Genomic DNA, 25970 nt, shown 5'->3' with positions numbered 1-25970 from the left:
AGTGAAATAAGCCCTTACTGCCTTAAGTTGCTTTTGGTCATGATGTTGGATCGTAGCAATAGAAACCCTGGCTCAGACATCAAGAATGTGAAAGGCCCTGGGTTCAATCCCCATCACCACCCCAAAATAGATTTCAGTGTATACTGTTTGATAAACAGAATTAATATAGTTTGGATGTCTTCAACACTTACTTGAGGATTTAGCCAGGAGAGTAGATATCCATGCTGATGTGACTTTTATATCCTGCTTTGTCAACTGGGACTCCATACATGGCTATATCCCCTTTCTTTTCAAAAGCCTGTCTTCTTAAGGGAAGGTTGGGTCTTCGAGACACTCCTCTGAGGGACCTCAGCCTTGCTGGTATCATGGAATATGATAATCCACCCTCTGACTTGTTTTGCCACTGTTCATATAGCTTCCTAGTTGGAGGTGATTTGTCCTCTTCAAAGTGACTAGGACCCCACTCAGACCTTAGCGTAACCTCAGCTGAATATCCCCAGTAACATACTCTTTAGTTCATGTTTGCTTGCTCAGGTGACATTCCCAGATCGGGCTAAGAGCTGACGCCACTAACAACATCACTTTTTCATGTTGCACCCAGGTGTCCTCTGCACTTGAGTTCCCAGTTCCTAAAAGAAACTTTACTTCAAGGAAGCTGTTGCCCTCCATAGGAATATCATGGTGCATGCCGGCAGATGCTCCTAATTTGGAATCTGCCGAGCAGGAGACCAAATCCTGCTTTTCCCCTTTCCCTCCAGAAACCTTTGTACATTGTCTACTTCATTTCCTATAGCCACCTCTTCAGAGACACGTTTATATTTGATGAAACTTCTACAATAAAATTGTATTTATAAATTGTCTTCAATGGCCAAAGAAGGTAGTTTCTCTCAACCAAAAGGTAATGTCCCGCTCTACCCTCACTCACGAAAGTGGTCCTCCGCCTTCCCAGTGCTGTGACCTTGAACACAGTTATTCATGTTGTGACCCCAGCCGTAGAATTATTTTCATTGCTACTTTATAAATGGAATGTTGCTACTCTTATGAAGTGTGATGACAATATCTTAGACATAGATGTTTGTCAACCCATAGGTGGGAAGCCACTGGCTTAGGTCTGTTTCCTTCATGGCCTCCTGAACTGGTTGCCCTAAGATTTTAGATAAGCAAGACCACAGGTTAACTTGTGGTCCGTGGTTTACCTTTTGTAAACCTGGAATCAGGTACTGGCAAAGAGAAGTGGTTTGTCCAGATCCAGAGAACGGGCCATGCCGTGCCTGAAGCAGAGGCCATTGCTCGTTCTACTACACCTCGCTTTCATTGCTCTATGTATTTTCTTCGATTTCATATTTCACTTGGTTTATGGCTTTGTATTCTGCAGAGCAAGCTTCTGTCTCATTATAGTTACAATAATATAGATTACCCATACGTAAATTTGGGGAAAAAATGAAGTACCCTTTATAAACTCCCTTCTTCTCGTGAATCTAGTGTGTTACCTGTTTTCCTAGAATACTAGTTGCTCAGCCAGGTTTTGCGTGTTTCCTACTGCATATAACCTGTTATAATTTTTATAATTTTTAAACTCAGTACTTGGTGTAGACGAATAGACAAAAGCTAGATGTGATCGGCCCAAATGTAATAATTTGAGAATAGAGTAAAAAAATCAGGATTGAGACTTGATATGGTAGATGAGAAAATGCTGGAGACATTCCAAGGAAATGAAGGCTAATTAGTAGAATCCAGAGAGGCTGGAGAGGTGACTTAGGGGCTAAGAACACTTGCTGCTCTTACAGAGAACCTGAGTGTGGCTCCCAGCACCCACATCAGTGGTTCATGACTGCCTGATACTCCAGCTCCAGGAGATCCAAAGTCTTCTGTAAGCCTCTGTGGGTGCCTACACTTGTGTACACACATACCCGCATGCCTTCGTTAGGGTTTCTGTCACTGTGATGAAACACCATGACCACAAAGCAAGTTGGGAGGAAAGGGTTGCCCTTCCACACTGTAGTCCATCAGCAAAGGAAGTCAGGACAGGAGCTCAAACAGGGCAGGAACCTGGATTCTGGAGCTGATGCAGAGGCCATGGAGGAGTGTTGATTACTGGCTGGCTCCTCATGGCTTCTTCAGCCTGCTTTCTTACAGAACCCAGGACCACCTGCCCAGGGATGGCCCCACCTACAATGGTCTGGGCCCTTCCCCATTGCCCCATTGATTACTGTTAAGAAAATGTCCTACAGCTGGATCTTATGGAGGCATTTTCTCAATTGAGGTTCCCTCCTTTCAGATGACTCTAGCTTGCCAGGGTACCACATGCAGACATACACATAATTAAAAATAAAATAAATGTTTTTAAAAGGAACGCAGTAGAAAATACTTGGGTTCTTTACTAGGGAGTAAAGAGTTTACCAGAAATTTTCGAGTGTTATTCAGACACCAGAGATCTTGATTTTATTCCATGACTTAGGGTTGTTTTAATTGGATTGTGTCAGCTATAATGTTATTCTTCTGATTTAATTTTGTAATTGATTGCGAATAATCAACTTTACAAATACTTCATTTGTTTATTTGAACGCCAAAGAACTCATCTGTTTCCCTCACAAGGACTTTTTGTAAAAGGACCTCTTGTAGCAGAGGGTAATTTACCCTGTATTGTTAGCAATGTGGTAAGCTATTACTTGTAAAGGTCTGCAGAAATTGTAAGTAATAGATCCAGAGTGCCACTGAGATGACTGGAGGGCGGGAAGTGTGGTAAGGGCAAGCACTGGGTTCAGTCCCCGAGCCCATGTGATGGAGAGAGAGAGAGAAAGAGAGAGAGAGAGAGAGAGAGAGAGAGAGGACTGACGCCTGGAAGTTGTCCTCTGGTCTCCTTATGGCACATGCGCATGTATACATACACACACACCATAAACACATGTGTAGAACAATTTTTAAAAATCTTGGATTTTTTTTCTTTGAGCCAATATTGAGCAACAACCTGAACAATTATTAAAAATAAACATACATGAAATAATGCTTTTCAGTACACTAGCGGCCTGGGCAAACAGCTCAGTTGGAGAAGTGTTTGTCAAGCAAGCAATGGTGTCCGAGTTTGATCCACTGAACCTGTATTACACAGCTCTGATGGGCTGAAGATGTGGTTCAGTTGGTAAAGTGCTTGTCTCACATGCACGAAACATTGTTTGGTTCCCAGCACTATGTAAAGTGAGGCATGGTGTCGCCTCCCTGTAATCCAAGCACTTGGCAAGTCAAAGCAGGTGGAACAAATGCCTAGAATATGAAAGAGACTTGACTACAAAAAAAGGAAGGAAGGAAGGAAGGAAGGAAGGAAGGAAGGAAGGAAAGAAAGAAAAGACAGAAGGGAGGGAGGCAGAGAGAGAGAGAAAGGAAAGAAAGAAAGAGAAAGGAAGGAAGAGAAAGGAAGGAAGAGAAAGAAAGAAAGAAAGAAAGAAAGAAAGAAAGAAAGAAAGAAAGAGAGAACCTGGCAGTGGTGGCTCACACCTTTGATTCCAGCACTAGGGAGGTGGAGACAGGAATATAAGGTGGGACCAGACAGGATTCCTCCCCCATTCAATCCGAGGGTTCCTAGAGACAGGAGCCCCCATTTGGTCTGAGATTTAGTAGAGGTAAGAAGTTTCTGTGGCTGCTCTGCTCCTCTGATCTTCCAGCTTTCACCCTAATATCTGACTCCAAGTTTTATTTTAATGAGACTAAGTAGGATCACGCACCACAAGGTAGCATGTGCTTGTAATGTCCATACTGAGAATGCAGAGACCTCTCAAACGTGGGGAAAGTCTTGCTCAGGACAACCAGAAGGAGCTTAGAGTTCAGAAAGCTTAGGTTCAATGTCTGTTCTTCATAGCCAGATAGATGTAAGACCCTCATGTAAGCAGACACGAAGTACAGTGTTCACACGTGTCATGAATACACAGTAGGGAGTAAGGAGTCCCAGGCCAAATGTTGTCCAATGCCAAACCTGAAAGGTTCAAACTGCTCCCAAGAACCTTTTCTGCGTTTTGCAACGCAGCTCAGAATTAAATATCATAACACAAAATATCCATTGGCAACAAAATTGAGTCCAAAATTTAACTAACAATGTCTGACATGCAATTAAGTGTGCTCAGTAATGCAAAGAAACAGGGAATGTGTGGAGGGATCTGGGCCAGAACCCATACAGACACCAAACACCACGCAATAGTGATTATGGTTTTGTTCATGTTAGGTCAGAAGAAAGATGAAAAATCTTAAGCAAACATGTGGAAGATGTTTTAAAAGATCATATTAGACCTTTTTTTAAAATCAGTATCTAAGGTCACAGTAATGAGATAAAAATTACGTTACCTTTGAGAAATAATGACTAGCCATTGCAGGAGCCACTGCTGAACTGGAGACCACCCAGGCTGGACTGTAAGAAAAAGAACAAAATATGTTTACATGAGCAGGGCATCTCTGAACTGGCAGGCAGTTTCTGATTGGCAAGTCTTGGGCCATTGTAAGAGGAATAGGGAAGGAGACAGCAAACATATTTAGCAAGGACCCTTGAGAGAATGATGTCTGAAGTACCTTCAGATATGAACGCTCCACAGCCACAGATCAGAAGACTGGAAGGAGAAAAGCCAGAGCTTATCACGGTCCCATTATTCCATGGGGAAATGTGTGATAGAGAGAAAATCACGGTCCCATTATTCCATGGGGAAATGTGTGATAGAGAGAAAATCACGGTCCCATTATTCCATGGGGAAATGCATGATAGAGAGAAATCTTCAACAGGGAAGGAAAAAAGAACAAAACTAAAGTGCTGGACTGCTCCTTGCTCTCTCTTCCCCTCTCTCCCCTCCTTTCTTTCCCTCCTCTCCCTTTCCCTCTTCCCCTCTTTTTTTCTCCCTCCCCCTTCTTCTCCCTCTCTCTTCCTCCACTTTTCTCATCTCTCAACTCCTTTCTCTCTCCTCTCTTCCTCTCTCTCTCCCCTCCTTTCTCTCCCTCCCCTCTCTTCCCCTCTCCCCCTCCTTTCTCTCCCTTCCCTCTCTTTTCCCTCTATCCCTTCCTTTCTCTTCCTCCCCTCTTCTCTCTTCCCTCCTTTCTCTCACTCCCCTTCTCTCCCTCTCTATCCCTTCCTTTCCCTCCCCATTCTTCCCCCTCTCTCCCCTCCTTTCTCTTTCCCCTTTCTTCTCCCTTTCTCTCCCCTCCTTTCCCTCCCTCCCCATTGTTCCCCTCTCTCCCTCTGGTCTCCTCTCCTCTCTCCCCTCATTGCCCTCCCTCCCCTCTCTTCTCCCACTCTCTGCCCCCCTTTCTCCCTTTATCTCTGAAGGTGCTTGCTGTGTGACGGAGGCTAGCCTCAAAATTGTGGTGTTGCCTCAGCCTCCCCAGGGCTGGGATTCTAAGTCAGGTTCTTAGTTGAAGCAATTGTGAGTGAAAGGATGTGGAATGGGTGGAGACCTCATCCCACAGCAAGAGCATCCTGGTGAAATGCTGTTTCCCCCAACCTCAGCAAGGCAGGGGTTTTGGTTCTCATCACCTCTGTTCAGTGTTACAGCAGAGCCACTGGCAGCATGGTCAGTCACAAAACTGCACAAAGCATCCAGTTTAAAAAGGAGTTGATGTTTTATTTACAGACAGCGTTATCTTCACTGTATAAATGTTATAGAAGCTTCAGGAAAGGCCATGAGAACAAGGCATGAGAATTAGGCAAGGTTTCAGGATACAAAATCTTTACACAAAATTGTTTCTTGTATAATGTGCAGTGTAGCTAAGTATTGAAATATTTGCCTAGAATTCTAGCAAGAGGCTCTGAGCTTGATCTTCATCATCAAATATAAAATTATTTATATATTAACAATGAAAAATCAAGTTGACACTTTAAAATAATATTTGGATGCTTAGGTATAAATCTGAAAATATATTAATATTCATAGAACACTAAAACTTTATTTTAGATTTGATACCAGAGAAGTACAATATATTTCTTAAAAGTTACATAATTGGGTTTTATCAAGTGAAAACTTTAAGAATAAATATTAAGAGAAGAAGACAGCCATGGCTGACTGGAGGGAAACATTAACCTGTCACATGAAAGACTGTTGATAGCAGCCAGAACTCTCAAGAATCCACAGCAAGAAACAAACAACCTGATTTGAAATGGAAAGTGTCTCACATCTGTCGCATAGATTCCCAACACTCATAAGGCAGAGAGGTAGAAGGATCTAGTGTTGAAAACTAGCCTGGGCTATAAAGCAGGACCCTGCTTCAAGAGTTAAATTTAGCATGGTGGTACACACCTTTAATCCCAGCCCTCAGGAGGCAGAGGCAGGCAGATCTCTGAGGTCGAGGCCAAGCTGGTCTACAGAGTGAGTTCCAGGAAGGTATCAGGTGCAGCTACAAGGATGCACAGTGTTGGCAGGAATATCAAGAACCAATAGGGAAACGTAAGATGATACAGATGTGTGAGAAAACAGTGTCAGTTTCTTAAAACCTTAAACTTATATGTGCCCTGTGATCCATCCTTCTTCTGAGGAAGAAGCTCAGGTACCTGTCCATAGGAAGTCTTAAGCACTGATATTCCCAGCAGTGTTAGTTATAGTAGTCCCAAACTGGAAACAGTCCAGTTATCCACCAGTAGCTATGGATGGCCAAAAACTTGTAAATGCAGCAAATACAATTCAGCAATAACACAACAAACTCTCCTATTTTACTAAATTTTAGTTGGCATACAAAGTAATGGATTTTGCCTGTGGTATTTACTTTCTATTATTTTTATTTTTAATCATTTCATACAGTGTATTTTTTTATCATACTCGTTCCCACTCTTTCCCCTAACTCCTCCCAGATCCATTTCTACCTCCCTACCTCCTAAACCATGTGCCCCCCTCTTCTCCCTCCCTCCCGTCCTTCCACCCATCAAATTCAGTTTGTGCTGCCCACTCACTCATGTACTCATGCTGTGTGGCCATCTACTGGAACTTCCATGGACTTACCAGAAACCACACACTTAAATAAAACTGGCTTTCCCTACCCAAGGAGTGATCAACTGCCCCAGCTCCTCATTTATGGGTGGAGGCTCATGAACCCTTTCTGTCTCTGTGCTTAATGTTGATTGGCTTGATCTTGTACAGATCTTGTACAGCCCCTGCCGCTGTCAGTCCATGAGTGTATCAGTCCTGCCAAGCCCTGCCGGAACACTTGTAGACAGAACTTTCTGTCCCTCCTGGTCCCACAGCCATTCAGTCCCAAATAAACACACAAAGGCTCATATTAATTATAAACTGTTTGACCTATCGTTCGAACTTGTTACTAACTACCTATTACAATTTAAATTAACCCATAATTCTTATTTATGTTTAGCCATGTGGCTTGGTACCTTTATCAGTAAGGCATTCTCATCTTGCTTCCTCTGCTTCTAGATGACAGTTGTGTCTCTGCCTTTCCTCTTCCCAGAATTCTCCTAGTCTGGTTGTCCCACCTATACTTCCTGCCTGGCTACTGGCCAATCAACATTTTATTAAACTGCATGACAAGTCTTTACAGTGTACAAGAGCATTATCCCACAGCATTTCCCCCTTTTTTCTTTTCAAAACTAGACCCTGAATCTAATCTCCTTTGTTTAGCTTTTTTCCTCACCATTATCCATAACAACTTGTAACCAACACACTAAACATCCAACATTGTTTTGCTCTGATTATCCCCAACTTCTGTCTCTTAGAATCTTTCTGTCCCTCTTCCACCATCAACCCTAAACCTTTCAGAGAACTTTAACACAGTGGTCTCCTTTGTTCTGAGCGTTCCATGACTTTTATTCTCTGTACTTTAACCAGCCGTAAGTTTCTGTATTTAGCTACAATTCACTGCACAGAGAAACTTCTCTGATGAGGTTTGAAAGCTGCACTAATCTATGTGTAGAGATAAGAATCTAGAGGGCAGTCCATTTTGCAGGGTGATAGTAGCAGATTCCCCTCTGGGGCCTAGGCATTCCCTAACTATAGGTTCTTGGCCAGATTTACAGTACCAGGCATTTGTTTTCTCCTGAACAAAAAGCCTTAAATTCCATCACAAAGTGATTGATCACCCTATAATATTTGTGCCACTATTGCACCCATGGGAGTATCTTGCCATGCCAGTTAATATTGTAATTCGCAGGGTTCACAGGCTGTTGATGACACTTTCTCCCAGCAGCCTACGTAGCACCTCCAGGACCATAAGTGCTAACAGCTGAGAGAAAACTTCCTGCTCAGTACTAACTTGATTTTGTCATGTCCTATGACAAAGGTGTATGGTATCTTCAATGTAAGGTTTTGGTGAACAGGCAAGACCAATAGCAAAATCCTATACTGTTTTAGGAGTTTCTGGCACCTCTAGTAAGCATATAAACATGTTTAACTCGAGGTATCCCACACCTGGTAATGGGGTTATTTGGCATCTTATGGCTTCTGGGAGGAGTATAGTCTCCTGTGTGAGATACCTCGAGTTAAACATGTTTATATGTTTAGGAAGCTTAAAAAAACAGCAGATTTCCATATGGCCTTTTCTAAAATGTTTAGTGTTACTGATCCCTGCCTCCTCCGCCCCACCCTCCCATCTCTCTCCTCTCTAACGTGATATTTTCATAGACAGATATCATACACTTTGCTAATTTTTCATCCCACTACCCTCACCTGTTCCTCTGTCCTCCACCACCGCTTGCCTGGTGTATGTGTGTGCATGAGTGTGTATTTAATTCTAGATTCTGCATATGAAAGAAAATGAGTTATTTTATCTTCCCCTATTATTTTCTCTTGTTCTCTTTTAATATAGACTCCTTCTAATTTCATGTTTAGATCGAGATTTTGCACATAACACGCGCAACATTTGTCTTTCCAATTGTACCTAATTTCACGTTCCAGTTCCACACATTTTCCTGCTAATAATGACTCAGGTCTTCTTTAAAACTGAATGAAACTCTGTTGTGCATGTGCACGGCATTTTCTGGATTCATTAGTCTGTATATTGGCATCTAGGCTATTTCTTTCCATTTCCTGGCTATTTCGACTGTGCTGCAATAAATACAGATGTGCAGGTATCTCTGTAGTCAGCTTAAACTCATGTAGGTGTATGCCTTAGAGTTGCATGCCTGTATCATATGAGTAGCCTACCTTCAGCTCTCCGACACACCTCCACGCTGGTTTCTATAGTGACTGCACTAGTTTACATTCTTACCAACATAATGGAAGGAGGAACAAACCTTTGCTATATCCAGCAGCATGAGTAGATGACAAAATAATTGTTCTGAGTAAGATAATTCAGACAGAGTAGCACATTATTCCGTTTAAACAAAGCTCTAGAAGAGGCCAGCAGACGTCAGAAAGCTGAGCAGTGGGTGCAGGGCCCCTGACAGGTGTAAGGGCTACCGCGGACTTTGGGTGCTGATGGTATGTTCATCTTGATCGCATTGACGGCTTCCCAGTTGCATACACATGTCAGATGGCAATTGCATACTCCAAATATTTAAGCATAATATACTAAAGCTGTTTTCAAAAGCAAAATTAAAGACAGGGGAAAGAAGGACTTGCTACTGGGGTTTATGCTGGTAGTAGGCCTTCCTGAAAACCCAACCTTTGATTTAGTTGTGAACAGTGCATTTTAAAATTACTCCCAGGCTACTTTTTAAAGCAAAGGGGGTCTTTGTAAATCTTATTCCGAATGTATCTTTTCTCATGGTTCCTATTGCAATGTTGTTTCCTTAAAGATGTGCATTAGGTCCTCTGAGACAGTGAAAGCATTATTACATATCTGAGACAGGAATGGCTGCCATGGTGTATTGCTCACCCTCTCCTGTGAAGGGTAAAGGGTGGATGGAATAGCAGACTACATCTACACGTTAATGCATCCATTGACTCATAGCTCATGATGTAATATGTAGTCTACTTAGCATCTTTGCCAAATTTCGACTTAGGAAGTTGCATGTATTTCACCAAAACAGCATCTCAAAGACTTCAGAATGGTTTGTTCCCTTTTAACACAAATCTCAATTAGTAGTTAGACTATACACACAAATTCCATTTTAGCCTCCTAATGAAATCAAAACTACCCAGTGTCAAGGTGTTCCATTAAAAGATGCAGGGTAAAGAAATGTAGTTGAATGGAGAGAAGCAATAGATTGCAGCCTTCCGGGTGTATCTGACTTTGTTATGCCAACCCAGAATGGCTGTGCTGCTCAGCAGCCCTTTCCCCTCTTCCTGGCTCCTGACTGGGGGGCCTAGGAGCCATGACGGTCCTCCTTACCTTCTCTGTCACTTATGGGACACTGACCCAGCCTTTCTCTCTTCCAGGGTTTGAACGGCATGTCTGTGGATGAGAAGCCTGACTCCCCCATGTATGTGTATGAGTCCACAGTCCACTGTGCCAACATCCTCCTCGGCCTCAATGACCAACGGAAAAAGGACATCCTCTGTGATGTGACTCTGATCGTGGAGAGGAAGGAGTTCCGAGCCCACCGGGCCGTGCTGGCCGCGTGCAGCGAATACTTCTGGCAAGCCCTGGTCGGACAGACAAAAGATGACCTGGTGGTCAGCTTGCCTGAAGAGGTACGGCTACTTGATGTGTTTTGTGTGGTTGTTACAGGAGGTTTGTTGACTTATTTTAAAAAAAAAAAAAAAACTGGCAAAGGAGGCGGTAGAGGTTACATGCGCACGATGCCACGTTGGTGTCCACGTCACCCCCATGCTGTCTTGTAGGATAGTCAGTTTCTGTGTGATGCACCTGTGCCCTCAGAAGCACGAATGCAAAGTGAGCGTGCTGCTTTAAGGGAAAAGAGCCTCACCTGGGGCCCAGGCCCTCACAGTTTCTACTTCACTTAAATTTTGGGGTTCAAACGGTTGAGCCTCAGTCTGATGCAGTCCTCTGTGTAGGATTTGAATCACAGCTATATCTTCTCTCTTTCAAATGGATCATTAGATTTCCCCTGAGAATAAAACAGCGAAAGAATTCACAGGACCTTCCTTGCTTAAGAATTAAAAAAAAAAAAAAAGCCACCAGCAGTTCTCACCATTAATGCAGTGAGATTCTAAGAAGTGTCAATTTGCTTTTCTCATCAGTATTGAAAATATCCCCTACTCAGGTTTCTTAACTGCTTTGGTAAAGACAGTCATTTTGGTACTTTGGGGACATGAATAGTCTGGCTTACTGTGTGTAAAGATGACAGTGGTTGAGAGGCAAGGGACCCAGAAGATGGGCTTCACAATGGCAGACCATTAAATTGATCACTCTTCAAATTGTTTATGACTCCTCGATCGTTCTGAGTCCCCACATTTTTAGAAGACTGGGGAGAATGCTGTGCACCCTTGAACTTTGCATGTGGGACAGAGTATTCTCTGTGTACCACCAGCACGGTGTACAACTCAGAGTCATGAGCAGCCATTGGCAGCTGGGTATTGCATGGCCCACAGAGACACAGTTCACGTCCTCGCCCTCATGAACGAGGTCCAGGGTCACCTCCTCCGCTTCCCAGCAGTCTCACGAGATGTCCAAGACCTAAATCAGGAGTTAACAATGAGAACTACCACTCAGTTCCAGGCTCTCAAGCCTAGATGCCTTCAGAAACACAGAACAATGTTAGTGAGTCGATGGTTACATGTTAAACAGTAGGGAGTGGTGGTGTGACCACGTGTACCACCAGGTCTCCTCCGAATCAAACAGGGAAGAAACAGGCAGAAAGGGGTAGAGGTGCAGCTCAGTGGTGGAGCACTTGCCTAGCACGTTCAGTCTACAGCACGAGAAACAAGACGTGTGGAATGGAAGGCACACAAGAGTCCAGTCCCTTGCCAGACAGCACTTGTGACTGCCTGCACAGAGCAGAATGACCAGCCAGTGGACCCCCTAAGTTTGAAATACCTTCACAAAGGCCATCCTTTCAGAGTCACCATCGGTTGCTCCATTCACATTTCTTGTACAAGAATAAACCATTCAAAGATGGAGTAACTAGGGTCAAGTCAGGGAGCAAACCCTTAGGCAGCAAGTAGCAAGAGAAGACAGAGCAATGGCAGCTGTGGAATGGTCCTGAGCAGGGTGGACATTTCCCAGTTGAACCGAATGGAGGCATAGCAACCAGTGAGTTGCCACCAGGATTAGCCGAGATCATAAATGCCAAAGCCTTAAATCCAGCCCATCCTGTAGCAGGCCATTTGTCAGATGTAAGTCTTTCTTTCTTCTCCATGTAGGAGTAAGAACACCTTCTCTCCTTACTCCAACTCTAGAATTCTCTGGAACTGTTGACAGAACTTCCAGTAATTCAGAGTAGTCTCAGGAAGTGATGCTCGGTGTGTATTTATTAGTGTTCTCTGTTTGAGAGCCAGTTTGTGTGTGCATTACTCATTTCCAAACAGTAGGGATTAAAATGTACACACAAATGAAAATCCTGTACACACAAATGAAAATCCTACTTTATGTCATGAGTCTTTCCTCAGTGATATGTTAGCCCCGCCTCATGCTTCCTAGAATACCCTAAGTCCCAGCCTGTTTCCAATCATAACTTAAATCCTGGTCTGCTTAATCTTTCTGAGCCAGGTTCTTACTTTTAAGAACCTCTTAACATTCTGAAGCCCTTAAATTATTTATCAAAATATAATGCATATCCAGTAAAATGTAAAGGAAGTCAAGCTATAAATAAATGTTCTGAAACCGGAAGTTTCTCCTCCAATCAAACCCTTGATACAAATGCTTCTTTCTAGGGCATTGCTCAATCTGTTCACAGTAAGAGGACGCTGACTGCCGCCACATGGACATCCAGTGAAAGTCTACTTGACTTTCTGATTGTGTTAGTAAAGAGCGTCTTGGCTATGTATTGGTCTTGTTGCTTCTGGCCCCGTAAAGTGACGTTTGTTTCTCTAGTCCCAGTATCGTCTACATTCGTGAGTTTCTCAGCTCTCTGTCACTGGAAAAAAAGAAAAAACCTAAGAAGAGCAGCTTAAAGACAGAAGAATTCTTTTGGTTCACTGCATCAACCCATAATCACCTAGTTATGTAGTTTCTGGGCCGAGGTGACATAGAGCACCATGGCAGAAGGACACCAGAGAGCAGAGTTGTTCGCCTGATAATGACCATGGAGCAGAGAGAGTAGATAAAGAACCGAGCAATATACATCCTTCCTCCAACGCGGTCCTGCCTTCTGTAGTTCCCACCCCTCACAGTGGTCCTTCAGAGGAGTATCCATTCATCATGGGTTCATTCATTGATGAGCTTAGGATCCCTCCATGATCCAATTACCTCCAAACATTGCTGCATTGGAAACCACAACTTCAACTGTGCCTTGGGGGACATCTTAGACTTAAACTACTAAAACCTTCTCCTTGTTTGTGTTCCTGGAATCTTCAGTTATAAGTAGATACAGCGGTTTCCCTTGGTTAACATGAGTTTATAGTAATAGTAACATAGCTCTTCAGCATCTCTCTAGTGTGTCTTAGTCACTGTTCTATTGCTGTGAAGAGGCGCCATGACCAAGGCAGCTCTTAATGAAGGAAACCATTTATTTGGGGGCTTGCTTCAAGTTTCAGAAGTTTAGTCCATTACCATCATGGCAGGGAGCGTGCCAGCATGCGTGCATGGCAGGGAGCATGCCAGCATGCGTGCAGACAAGCACTGCAGCAGTCGCTGAGAGCTGTATCATGATCCATGGGCAGAGAGAGAGAGAGAGAGGGGGAGAGGGAGAGGGAGAGGGAGACAGACTCTGGGCCTGGCATGAGTTTCTGAAACCTCAAAGCCCACCCCAGTAACACACTTCTAACAAGGTCACACCCCCTAATCCTTCTAATCTTCTCAAATCGTGTCTCTCACTGGTGACTAAGCATTCATATACATGAGCCTATGGAGACCCTTCTCGTTCAGACTACCACACAGTGGGACCTGTAAGGGAGCCCCAGTGGCATTTTCCTTTGCAGATCCACGAGTGTCCCAAAGCCTGCCGTGGAGAGCCTTTCCTCTATATTCAGAACATGTGTCCGTGGCCCAATGCACGAGACCATAGCTTCTTGCTGCACGCCGTGTGCACACTGAAGAGTCCTTGTAGGCTCACACTTAGCTCAGTGGATGACATCGTAGAATCCGAATGAAGTGGCACATAGGTAAGCACCACACTAAAAAAGTAACCGCTAAGAATGAACGCTAAGAATGTATTCGGGTTTTCTAAGAAAAAGCATTAGATTTGCTCCCTAGAAACCTTTAACTTCATATAGTCCCATCATTAAATTTGGATAAGCTTCTATCCTGCCCTCACTTTTGCTCACACTTGACACACCTCCACGTAGCAGACTGGATGTCTCCGTCTGAGAGTTCCTCTTTGAACTAGGAAAGTTCCAAAAGCAAACTGCAACCCTGTCCCTCCCTCCTCTCTCAGTTGAGGCCCAGCTCAGCTTTTCTCTTCAGCTGCCGTCCAGCCCTACCTACACCGCCCTGACTCACGATTGCCTGCGATTAATAGCCCTTCAGGACAGTCTCTAAATTGAACACCCATCCTGAGCACAGAGCCAACCCCTCCACCTCCCGAAGTCACCAGCCCCAGCCTGGGAAACTGTAAAGGCAAATTTTTCAGGCAGAGGAGCCATTGGTTGAACCTCTGAACCTCTGTGCCCTCTTGTGGGAAGGCTCAAACAATCGGCATCCTTGGACCATTTCCTTGTATGTTTATCCATTCATTAAACAAACAGATGTCCAAGTCCTACTGTGCACACAGAAGGACCATTCCAGATGCTGGGTGAACCTCACTTAGATTCTAAAAGGAAGAAAATTGGTAGATATCAAATGTGCTTTGTTAGATGCCATTGAGGAAAACAAAACAGAAGAGGGGGGTATGGAATGTCACATCACAGATATTGAGGTCATAAACAGGAAAGTCAAGGAAGACTTGTTTGCAAGGGTAGCTTCTGAGGACAGAGAGGTGGGAGATGAAGGGCCAGCCATGTTGACAGCTGGAGAGTGAGTAGGTGAGTTAGTGAGGCAGAAGAGTAACAAGGAAAAGCCTAGTGACTGAAGCCGTCCCAGATGCCTGACACAGTATCAGAATGAGGAAGGGTGCCACATTCTATGTCAGAGAGGAGATGAGGCCAGACTGTGACCTCGCTAGACACTTGACCTTTGCACAGAATAAACAGAAAAGCCACTGAAGGGTTTCACAAGCGATTGTTTTGATGACTGTGTACACGGACATAGATCGAAAGAGGCCAAGGGGAGAACCAGAGCAGAAGTAGACACTGGCGTAGCTAAGACACAATATGAGGACCCCAGTGATGACAGGGGGGGATGCTCGTGCCAGATTCTGGGGCTGTTCTGAAGACAGAGCTCAAGGGGTCTTCTTACAAGCTGGGTATAAGAGCGGAGAGAAGGAAAGGAGGAGCAGTTAACTCCAAAGATGGTAACTCACGTTACCATCAGCTGAGCCAGTCGAGACTGGAGAGTTGTGGGTGCAAGAGGGCCGAGCAGGACTGGGAGTCCTGTGTGTAGGGGTGAAGTCTGCGATGCCTGTCAACATTCAGGTAGAAGTGTTTAATGCCCAGTTTTATATATGCATATATATATATACTTTATATATTTTTCATAGGCCAAGTCTAGCCTGGAGTTAGGAATTTGAAAATCCGAGTATTAAAGGCCACTCAGCAATGGGGAATGCTGCTTGTGATTTCATTGAGCAGTTGGCAGGCAGATGCAGAAGTAGAAAACCAACCCACCTGTGTTCCACAGAAAAGAGGCCTCATTTCAGCCGACTGTGAGGCTGCTCAGAGAGCTGGGCCAGTGGCTGAAGGGAAATGGCTCTTCTGTTAAGAAGGAAAAGACTGCAGCACGCTTGCACACCACACACACAGTAGTAATGTCCACCACTAGTACCCACTTTTCCTTCCCTTCCTGGACACACAAAGAAAGGCTACCCTGGTAATCAACTAGGTCACGCCACTCAGTGTAGCCAATGGCGTGAAGATGGACTATCTTGTCGCTTCTGGCCTGAGACTGTTAAAAGTAGGCCTGAGTCCTTCTTGACTTTTCTCTTCAATTTAGCTGGTGTCCAAGAACCTAGTGAAGCTGAAACCCAAATCCCCGAGTCAGTGTTGAAGGACAGCTATCTGGCTCACATCCCTTTGGTTTTTACTGATTCTTATGTGTATACAATGTGTTCTGACTGCATTCACCCCCCCATTACCTTCTGCCATCCATCTTCCTTTCCCTCGGAACATAACAGATCCCCCAATGGGAGGCCTGTGAGAAATTGATACTCTCCACTCTACCCCAGCAACAACCATGAACAGTCATTATGTTCTCAGGGTGGAGTGGGGCCCATAAAACCTCCTCTAGTCTTGGTGAAATGTTGGAGGGCCCAATCTTGTTTGTCATGTCGTATCGAGATGGCAACACTCTCTGGCGTGTGTCCTCATCCTCTGACACTTCGGTTCTTTCTGCTCCCTCTTGTGTCCCTTGAGCCTTCAGGGGTTGGTCTGGTGTCCCATTCAGAGCTATGCATTCTTTTGTCCCTTATCCATAGCACTAGGACCAGGTGTGAGAACTGCGTTAACAGTTGCCCTCTTCAGTAGGGAGCCTCTCTGTTTCACCAGATCACATTGTGCCATGAGTAAGAAACAGACTTACATGTGAAGCCATTAAAATCTAGTGTTTGAAGCCAGGTAGGTGGTGGTGGAACACAACGTCAATCCCAGCAGTCGGATCTCAAGGCCAGCCTGGTCTACAGAGTGAGATCCAGGACAGACAGCCAGTGCTACACAGAGAAACCCTGTCTTAAAAAAATAAAATAAAGTAAAGATCCCCCCCCAAAAAAAAAAAAATCTAGTTAGGCACAGTGAAGCAGACTTATAGCCACTTGTAAAACTGAAACAGTAGGATTATTTGAACCCAGCCTTGGCAATAGTGAGATCCCCATCTCAGAAGAGAGAGGGAAGGAGAGAGGGAGTGAGGGGAAGTAAAAAAGAAAGGAAGAAAGAACTTGATGTTTGATCTGTTACCACAGTAGAGCTAACCGATTCCATGACTTAAGCTAATAGAAAATTTCCAGAAGGAAAAGAAAACTGCATTGATTCTCTAGGAAACAGAAGAAACGCCCATGAGTGCACAAGAGAAGTCAGGGTCTCCTGACCAAGGAACTGACTCAACTTTGCAAATGTATACCCTTCCTCGGAGTGGTGGGGTGGACCCAGGTGATCCCTGAGGTGTGACCCTACCTTCCAGGTCTCGGATCTCTGAAATGTTCTAGGTTGATGCTAGAGGGAGCGAGAAGTAGTGTTGCTGGCCAAGAATTAAGGAGGTGCTTGGATTGGGAAGCAGGAAAACACCTTGGAAATGGGAAGCAGGCGGTTCAGGAAGGGAAAGATCCCTAAGACTCCGGAAAGGACTCCTGTGCAGGTCTGCGGCTCCTTCCCATCAGCACCCCTAGTTCTAAGGTGATGTCTCACACGTTCACAGGAGGCAGTAGCAAAAGAACGCAGAGGGCAGTGGATGCCTGCACCACAACCTAGAAGAGAGGCAGAGTATGCGAGATGCAGGCAGAGCGTGAGTCCTTAACCATCTCAGGGTTTATAGTCCTGAGAAAATAATTTCATTTAATGACCTCCATTTCAATATGTGTATGCAGAGAGTAGCAATGCTGGGTCCCAGCTTGACAGGCAGGTTGCCATTCAGATTAATGAAACGTGATATGCTCAACTTCTTGGAAGGCTGGCGCTATAGAAACAGTAGGTGTTATTATTCCCATAAAAGGAGAGAACAGTCTTTGCTGGTGAAATGGCTCTTAGCTCAGAATCCTCATTAAAAGCTGTGTTGCAATTTTCCAAGTTGCATTAGTGAGACTTGGCAGGAGATGAAAAAAAAGGCAAATAAATAAGAAGTCAAAATATTCTGAGCAACTACTTACAGGCAAGTAGGAAGTTTTCAAGTGTTAGCATTGAGGGCTAGTAATTCTGAAATGCCTGAAGGCAGAATGTATTTATAGTAAGGCAAAGGTGACTTCCAGCCCTGTAACTGGGACCTTGGTCTCAGTGCGGGTGAATGAAAGCCCAGCCATGGGCAGGGAGCGCGGGCTGTAATGATTGTCTCTTTGGAGGCTATAGGATGCTGCTGACAGCAGGGAGGGGAGCCAGTGTGGACAGCCACAGGAACAGCTAATTTTAAATGAGACACACATAAGCTGTTTTCAAACCTGTTGCCTTTTTTTTTAATCCTGAGGCCAGTGAATCCTATTTAAAGAAACATTCAGAAACATGTTCCTCTTTTGGCGTAGTAGCAGGACTTGAATATACGAAAAACCAGACCCATATAAAAAGTATTTTTAAGTGGCCTGATTTCAAAGGCATTTTAAGTGACTCTTCCCATTATGCCTGCTTATCCTTGATATAAAGTGACCACAGTGATCAGCATTTGATAGGAATCTGTAACACGTCCTTCAGCCACAGTGTCATTCAAATTAAATTATATGAGGTAATTTGTGTATTCATTCATTTTTGAGCTTTTTTTTAAATATATGTTCAAAATATCCCTTACATTTCTTTCTTTCTCCTATAATGGAGACTCTTAGCTGTCTCAATTAAAGTTAATAATAGCTTTTAAGACAAAGTTCAGAGCTATAAAGTTCCTCACTTGATCAGTAATCATAACTATTACTTTGTCATATTTAATCATAGGACCCAGGCCTCTAACAGGGTATTTAATTAAACTTTTAATTCATGATAAGAAGTTAAATAGCACTTGAGAGAGGTTTTAGAAATTATTTCACTTCCCAACCAGATTACCAAAAAAAAAAAAAAAAAAAGAAAGAAAAGAAAAGAAGAAGAAGAAGAAGGTGTGATAAAGAGACAGAATGGCTGGAAGCCAGGGAACTGTGGGTCATGTCAACACTAGCTGGCAGCAAGCCACTGTCCAATTAGCCTGGCTTCGTGGCTGCCGAGTAATGAGTGCTGAGTGGATGTGTGAGTCAGCCGTGATGTAGTGGCCTGTGTTTGATCCAGCGCTTCTCAGAACAGCTTTCTTATTCTCTGTCATTGCCTGGCCTACCTTGCCAGAGGCAATGCAGGGCTGTTGAGGCTAAAAGCTGAATGGGAGAGAATCTTATACTGTGTCTCTTCTTTCTCATTGCTTCCTGAAAACTGAGTGCAATGAAACGGGGAGAGCAGGGTGTGATTTCAAAATGAGTCATAAGAAAACACAATTTCCATACAAAAATACCCGAAGTTGGAGTCCTGGAGTGGTTTTTTATTGTTGTTGTTCTGTCTTTTCTTTGGTGGTTTTAACATCTGGCACTAGTTCGAGGATATCAGTAAAGTTACCTAGTAATCTTAATAGGTTCACATTCCATTCAGAACTGGAATGTCACCAAACTGCTTCAGGTTTCGACTCTATTGTCGGGATGTCCGTAGCATTTCCAGGAGGTGTACAGTCATAAACACAGAAAGCCTTTGAAAGACATTCTTACGTATAAACACCTGGCATCTTGATCAGACAAACATGAAGTGAGCCAGGAAAGTAACCCGGGAATTGTTAAATGTATTGTATACAGACATGGAGAGATATGTGGTTGTCAGTTTAAAAGAAAGTGATTTCAGTTCTTAGGAGCACTTATGTGCACTGCTTGGTTAATGCCAAGCATTGTTTGTTTTAGTTCTTAACCAAATCCCCAGGCCGTATAAAGGATCGGTTTGTTTTGCTTTGAGAATTGGAGCAATTATGTACTGGCACTTTCGGTTTCCTGTTACTGCAGACATGTCCCTTTTGTCCGCATTAACTTGGTGCCCATAATAAAATTTGTCACTTCATCATAGACATCTGAAATATGTAGAAAGTCTCTCTGACGTTGGGCCACTTTCAGACTAGCTAGTGACAGTGCACTCTACTGACTGAGACGGACTTCCGTACACAGCCTGGGGAAGACTGGGTGTGAAGAAGTTAATGCTTTCGACACCCTAGGTGGGTTGAAGCCAAGCCTCCAACATGAGCACAGTTTTTGACTGATGAGCAGCAAAGAGAAATACTGACAGCTGTCCCCAACCAAGCCAAAACGTTGGCCTGAGGGTGAAGAGAAATGTTGGACTGTAGCCAATAAAAGATTCCCGAGTTCAGAGGAAATCTACAAAAGATGGAAGCCACATTTGCACGCTTCCGCCTTGTGAAAGCAGTCACTCTTTAATTTTACTTTTCTCTATAAAAGATGGTAATAAAGTATCACCACCACCCATGTTTGCTTTCTGTTCCACTGATTTTTTTTCTTATTATTCTTTGTGCTCAAAACCAAATGATAGATTATTCTTCCTCAAGGTGACAGTGATACCATCATTCCTGAAAGCAGCCTCAGCAGCCAGAGCCAAGGGGAACAGAGCAGAGTCGGGCACACACTGGCGACATTTGTGTGTCAGGCCGTGCTGAGTGGCACACATCAGAACGGAATGTATATGGGTCACTTGAGAGATCTGAAGTAGAGCATGTTGCCCAGCAGATACAAGGGCTGGTTCAGTCCTCGGCAGCATTGGAGTGGGAAAGAGAAGGATGAGTCTAAAGAGCGCCTCCTGATGTCATAAATTCTCTACTAGAGTTGTTTTGCTCATTTCTGAAGGAGAAGGGGGCAACATTGCTGAAAGCCAAGGCAAGGAGCTGCTAGCTAGCCCCAAGGGCCTCACTCTGTGCTGTCTTTCTTACTGAGTTCTTTGGACTATGTGGGGTGCTCTTTGTGTCTCTTACATCTGCAAGGAGATCTGCAAACCGAACTGGGCCTTGCAAGTAAGATGGCAATGTTCCGCCAATACAGATACCTCGACTCCTTTCTTCTTTCCCCCATTATCTCTTTCATTTGTCTTATTGCTCTAAGACTAAGTAGACCAAACATTAGGACACAGGGTAAGCAGGAGAGAGACAGTATATAACATGAAGGCTGGCTTGTTTGTTGAAGGTTTCTATCCCACCCCATACTCCACAGCCGGCAAGCCCCAAAGAAAATCACACAGAGATCTCTATAAGTTGTAAAACTGATTGGCCCTTTGGTCAGGCTTCTTGTTAGCTCTTCTGACTTATATTAACCCATTATTCTGATCTATTTTAGCCATATGGCTAGGAACCTTTTTCAGTGGGGCAGATCACATCCTGCTGCTCCGGTGATCTGGGCAGGAGTCGGAGAATCAACTTCCTCCTTCCCAGAATTCTCCTGTTCTCATTGCATCATTTCTACTTCCTGTCTGGTTTTCCCACCTATACTTCCTGCCTGGCCAATCAGCGTTTATTTAAAACATGATTGACAGAACAGAGACAGTTTTCCTGCACCAACAGTGGACATCCTTGTTTTATTCCGGATGTTACTGTAAATGCTTTGGCTTTTTCTGTTAGGGTGATGCTGGTTGTGACCTCCCTGCATATTGATTGCCTTTTCTGTGCCGAGACATGTTCCCGCTACCCATCCTCTCTCAAGACTTTTACCATGAAGGTGTGTTGCTGGATTTTGTCAAAGGCCTTTTCTGAATCTAATGAGATGATCATGTGATTTGTGTCCTTTAGTCTATTGAAGTGTTGGGTTGTGCTGAATGATTCACACATGTTGACCATCTCTGAATCTCTGGGATGGATACTGCCTGATCTCATGGTTGGTAATCTTTTTGTTATGGTCTTCAATTTAATTTGCAACTATTTTTGAGAGTTTTGTATCGATGTTCATCGGAGATATTGGCCTAGAATTTTTTTTTTTTTTTGGTTGTGTCTTGTCCAACTTTGTTGTCAGGGCAGTGATGGCCTCGTGCTCTGGAATAGTTTGAGGAGTATTAGTTCAAGGTCTGGTAGAATTGTGCACTAAACCAAGGACCGGTTTACTTGGGAGATCCTTAATTACTGCTTCAACCTCACAGAGCTTTAAAGGTCTGTTTAGAGTATTTATTTGATCTTAGTTCAACATTTGGTAGGCTGTATATAGGTAGAGATTCATCCATTTCTTTTATTTTTCAGCTTGATACAAGGTTGATCTTTAAAGTATGTTTTTATGATTCTCTGAAAGTGTTTTTATGATTCTACTTTGGAGAAAGTTCCATGGGCTACTGAGCAAAATCTATATTCCTTATTGTTGGTGTGGGATGTCCTGTGGGTATCTGTTAGGCCCATTCATTGTGATGTCATTTGACTCTTACAGTCTCTCTAACTTTTTCCAAGCGGCATGTCCGTTGATGAGAGCGGCCTATTGAGATCCCCCTCTATCACTGTGTTTATGTTAAACTGCAACTTTAAGTCTTACAGTGTGTCTTTTATAGAATTATATATGTTTGGTCCACATATGCTTAGAATTGTAATTTCCTGTTGTTGGAGTTTTACTTTAATGAATGTTAAGTGTAATGGATTTGCTGCGGGTTCCCGGCAGCTTGCTGCAGGGTCGAGACCACACGGCAGGTCCACAAACCAAGGTGGCTGGCTGGTCCCCGGCGAGTGGTGAGGGCAAGGGCCGGGTGGGAGGCACAGATGCTGCGAGTCTCTGAGACTCCTGGGGACTCTAAAGCAGCCAGTCCCAGAGACCACAGCAGGGAAGGTGGCTGGTCCCTGGCAGCGACAAACAGACGATGGTGGGAGGTACAGAGATAGACACACCATATAGAATAAATTGGACATTTATTTGGTGTTATGGAGGGGAAGGAAAAAGAAAAGAGAGAGAGAGAGAGAGAGAGAGAGAGAGAGAGAGAGAGAGAGAAGATGGGAGTGGAGGGGAGGGGAGGGGAGAGGAGAGGAAAGGAGAAGAGAAAGAGGAAAGGGGAGAAGTGGGGAGAGAGGCAGAAGCTACCTCTTCGAGAGGGGACAGGAAGGGAAGGGGCGGGGGGGGGGGGCTGAGACTGCAAGCAGGAAGGGAGTGGGTGTGGCTTGTCTCTTAAAGAGACAGAGCATTACATTAAGTGTCCCTCCTTCTCTCTTCTGGCTAGTTTTGGTTTGAATTCAGTCTTGTCGGATATTAGAATGGCTATACCTGCTTGTCTCTTGGTCCAGTTTTCTTAGAACACCCTTTTCCATCTTTACCAGCTAAGGTAGTTTTTGGGAATCTCCAGCTTGGGCCCCATTGCAAACCCCTCCCAGATGTTTGACTGGGAACTCGGTCCCACTCCTCCATTCCAAACTCTGCCCTCTCAGAAGGCCCTCCAAGGGTCAGCTCTGCCCCTTCCCCCCAGCTATTCAAGACTACACCCACATTCACAGGGTATTTAAAACTGGGCCCCCACAGCATGATTTCTCTCCTGCTTCCTTTCCCTAAGAGTCACAGGGAGTTGGTTCGCTAGAACTAAACCTGGACTTCTAATTGGGCCTGATCTGACTTACTGCATCTGCAGAGAAACCCAATTACCAAGAATTTTGAAATACTTATCAGTAGTGTATATTGTTGCTCGTGGGGTGTGTTTCTTAGAGACAACAAGAAGAGGGAGATCCTGTTTTCTGATCCAGTATGTTAGTTTGTGTCTCTTTATTGGGTGGTTGAGACCATCAATATTAAGAGTTATTACTAAACAATGTTAATTTGTTTCCAATACAAACATGAGAAACATATACATGCAAAAATAATAAATAAATGAAATTTTTAAATTCAAAACCATTATGGTGAATGATTAATGAACACTAGTGTACAACCCAGACAGCCAACCACACACATCCTCCCTCCCTCTCTACTTCCTCTCCTTCCTTGGCCCCCTCAGCCACAAGTTGAAAGTCACATCTGTACGCTAAAGCAGAGTCTGACGTGAGGGTGGTCTGGCTTCTGCTCTGTCCCTTACTGTCCATCAGGGTTGAATACCCTGCTCTGGCTGACAACTAGGCAGTTGTCCCCTTCCTCCCTCACTGGTCCACATGTATCCCTTCCAGAGCTACACACTCATTCTGTGAAGACTCCCATCCCTGATAGAGGACCATTCTTTGCTCAAGGGTGTACGCATACCTGTTCTCCCCTGCTAGAACCTTCAGAGAAGCTCAGAAGATCCGACTGTCTTCACGCTACCCCAGGCATTGATTGATGTGTGCTTTACTCCTAGTGGATTAAGTGGCGTTAAATGTCTTCTGGTGTAAATGTTCATGAAATACACATCACCTTTGGTATATAATTTGATCTCTTTAATGCTTTTAGATGTAATTTCTAATTGAAAAAAATACTGAGAATTAGAAGGAAAAAAAACACCATGAAAAAGCAATAGGACGAATCTAGTGACATTCTGCAAAATAAACAGCCTGATAGCCTCCGTAACTCAGTGATGACGTGGAAATGGAACTGACCAGATTAAACAGGATATAAGGACCTTAGACACTGGAAGCAGTAACTACGGCTGTGGCAATGACTTGGTTGGATGGAGCAGTCATAGAGGACATTATGGGAGAATTGAAAAACTCAAATAGGATCTGCATGTTAGATGAGAGGTGTTGATGGAACAGAGAACAAGTAAGGAGGAACAGTAGCATGTTCAGTATGAGCTCAGTTTGATTAGGGACTACGGATATGAGTGTGTGAACGTGTGCACAAGGGAGGACCCGGAAGGACGTGCTAAAGTGTCAGCAGTGGTAAGATGCCGAAGAGCTGGAAAACAATGGATGTTTTTTGTTTATTTGCATTTTTAAAATTTTTTATTTGTTTGTTTGACGTTTTGGTTTTTCGTGGAGGGTTTCTCTGTGTGTAGCCCTGACTGTCCAGGAACTCTCTCTGTAGACCAGGATGGCCTCGAACACACAGAGATCTGCCTGCTTCTGCCTCCCGAGCGCTGGGATTAAAGGTGTGCATCACTACCGACAGATGTATTTTCTAACGCTCCACTGTGCCCATTGTTTTATTTGTTAATAATCCCATCCATAGCATAGCATGATTAGAAGAAACTGAAGATCAGATGAAGTATGAGGCATGTCACTGGGAGAGTAAAAATACAGTATGGCTTCCTGTCTGTTTTCAAAGGTTCTGCCACCTGTGGGTTTTGTTCCAAGTGCACCAGTGTGCTGTCATCTTTCCTGGATCCTTCTTGCTATTTTTGGGCTCTCTTAAGCTTTGGAGCTCAGCTGAATATGCTGGGTCTCAGAAGTTAAATGAAAATTGTCCCAAGAGGCAAGCCTGGGTTTCTTCTAGTTCCTTCTAACATAAAAATGTAAGAGGTACCGTAGGCTCAGCAGGAAGAGCACCATCTAGCACCCAAAAGGCCTTGTATCTAACCCCTGATCACCTTCTACACCTAAGGTGATGGCACACACGCTGGCCACCCCAGCCTCTCCAGTGGTAGGGCAGGAACATCACGAGTTCAAGGTCATCGTGGACTTTAGCTAGCTCCCGTCCTACCTGTGCTACATGAGACCCTATCCCACAACCGCTTCCACAGCAGAAAAGGCTAACTCAGTGGTTCTCAACCTTCCCAGTGCTGCAACCCTTTAACACAGTTCCACATGTTGTGGCAACCCCCAACCATAAAATTCTTTTCGTTGATACTTCATAACTGTAATTTTGCTATTGTTATGAATCGTAATGTAAATATCTGGATATAATGTAAATATGCAGAATATCTGTATGTAACCCCTATGAAAAAGGGTCGTTCGATCCCACCAGGGGGTCATGACCCAAAGGTTGAGACGCACTGAGCTAGATCATTGTTCTCTCGGTCTACAAGAGGGCTCAGCATCTGTAGGATTTCTTGTGAGTAGATGCGCTTGCTGCCACGTCCGAGGACCTGAGCTCAATCCCTGAGACCTGAGACCCGCATGGCTACCAGCGCCTGCAAATCGTCTTCTGGTGTACATGCATGGACAGAAATAAATAAATGTGAGAGATAACTTTTAAATGTAAACCTTGGATTGCGTTTAACTTTACCTGTAGCCTCCTTGTATGTCTTTTGAGTGTTCTCTCCCTCCCTCCCTCCTCCCTCCCTCCCCCCCTCCCCCCTCTTTCTCTGACTCTGGCAATAGTGGGTGTTATTTTCAGGGAATTTAGTTCAGGCTCTGACCCTGAACATCCCCAGAGAAGGAAACTGTGGCCCCAGTGAAATGCCGAGGGACTGTGAAGA

At 44.1% G+C, this 25970-nt stretch overlaps 1 protein-coding gene across 5 annotated transcripts in view; it reads left to right on the top strand.

Moving 5' to 3' along the window:
* Bach2 (BACH transcriptional regulator 2) overlaps positions 1 to 25970 on the top strand; it is a 337533-nt gene that overhangs the window by 248354 nt on the left and 63209 nt on the right. For all 5 annotated transcript variants that reach the window (XM_087897211.1, XM_087897212.1, XM_085677270.2 and 2 more), the window contains one exon: positions 10290 to 10544. In XM_087897211.1, the coding sequence (XP_087753337.1) occupies positions 10290 to 10544 (255 nt within the window). The remainder of the gene's footprint in view (positions 1 to 10289; positions 10545 to 25970) is intronic.

The sequence above is a fragment of the Myodes glareolus genome, chromosome 16 (genome assembly GCF_982192425.1).
Source record: "Myodes glareolus chromosome 16, mMyoGla1.1, whole genome shotgun sequence".
In the NCBI taxonomy this organism is placed as follows: Eukaryota; Metazoa; Chordata; class Mammalia; order Rodentia; family Cricetidae; genus Myodes; species Myodes glareolus.
This window is presented reverse-complemented; position numbering and strand designations above follow the sequence as displayed.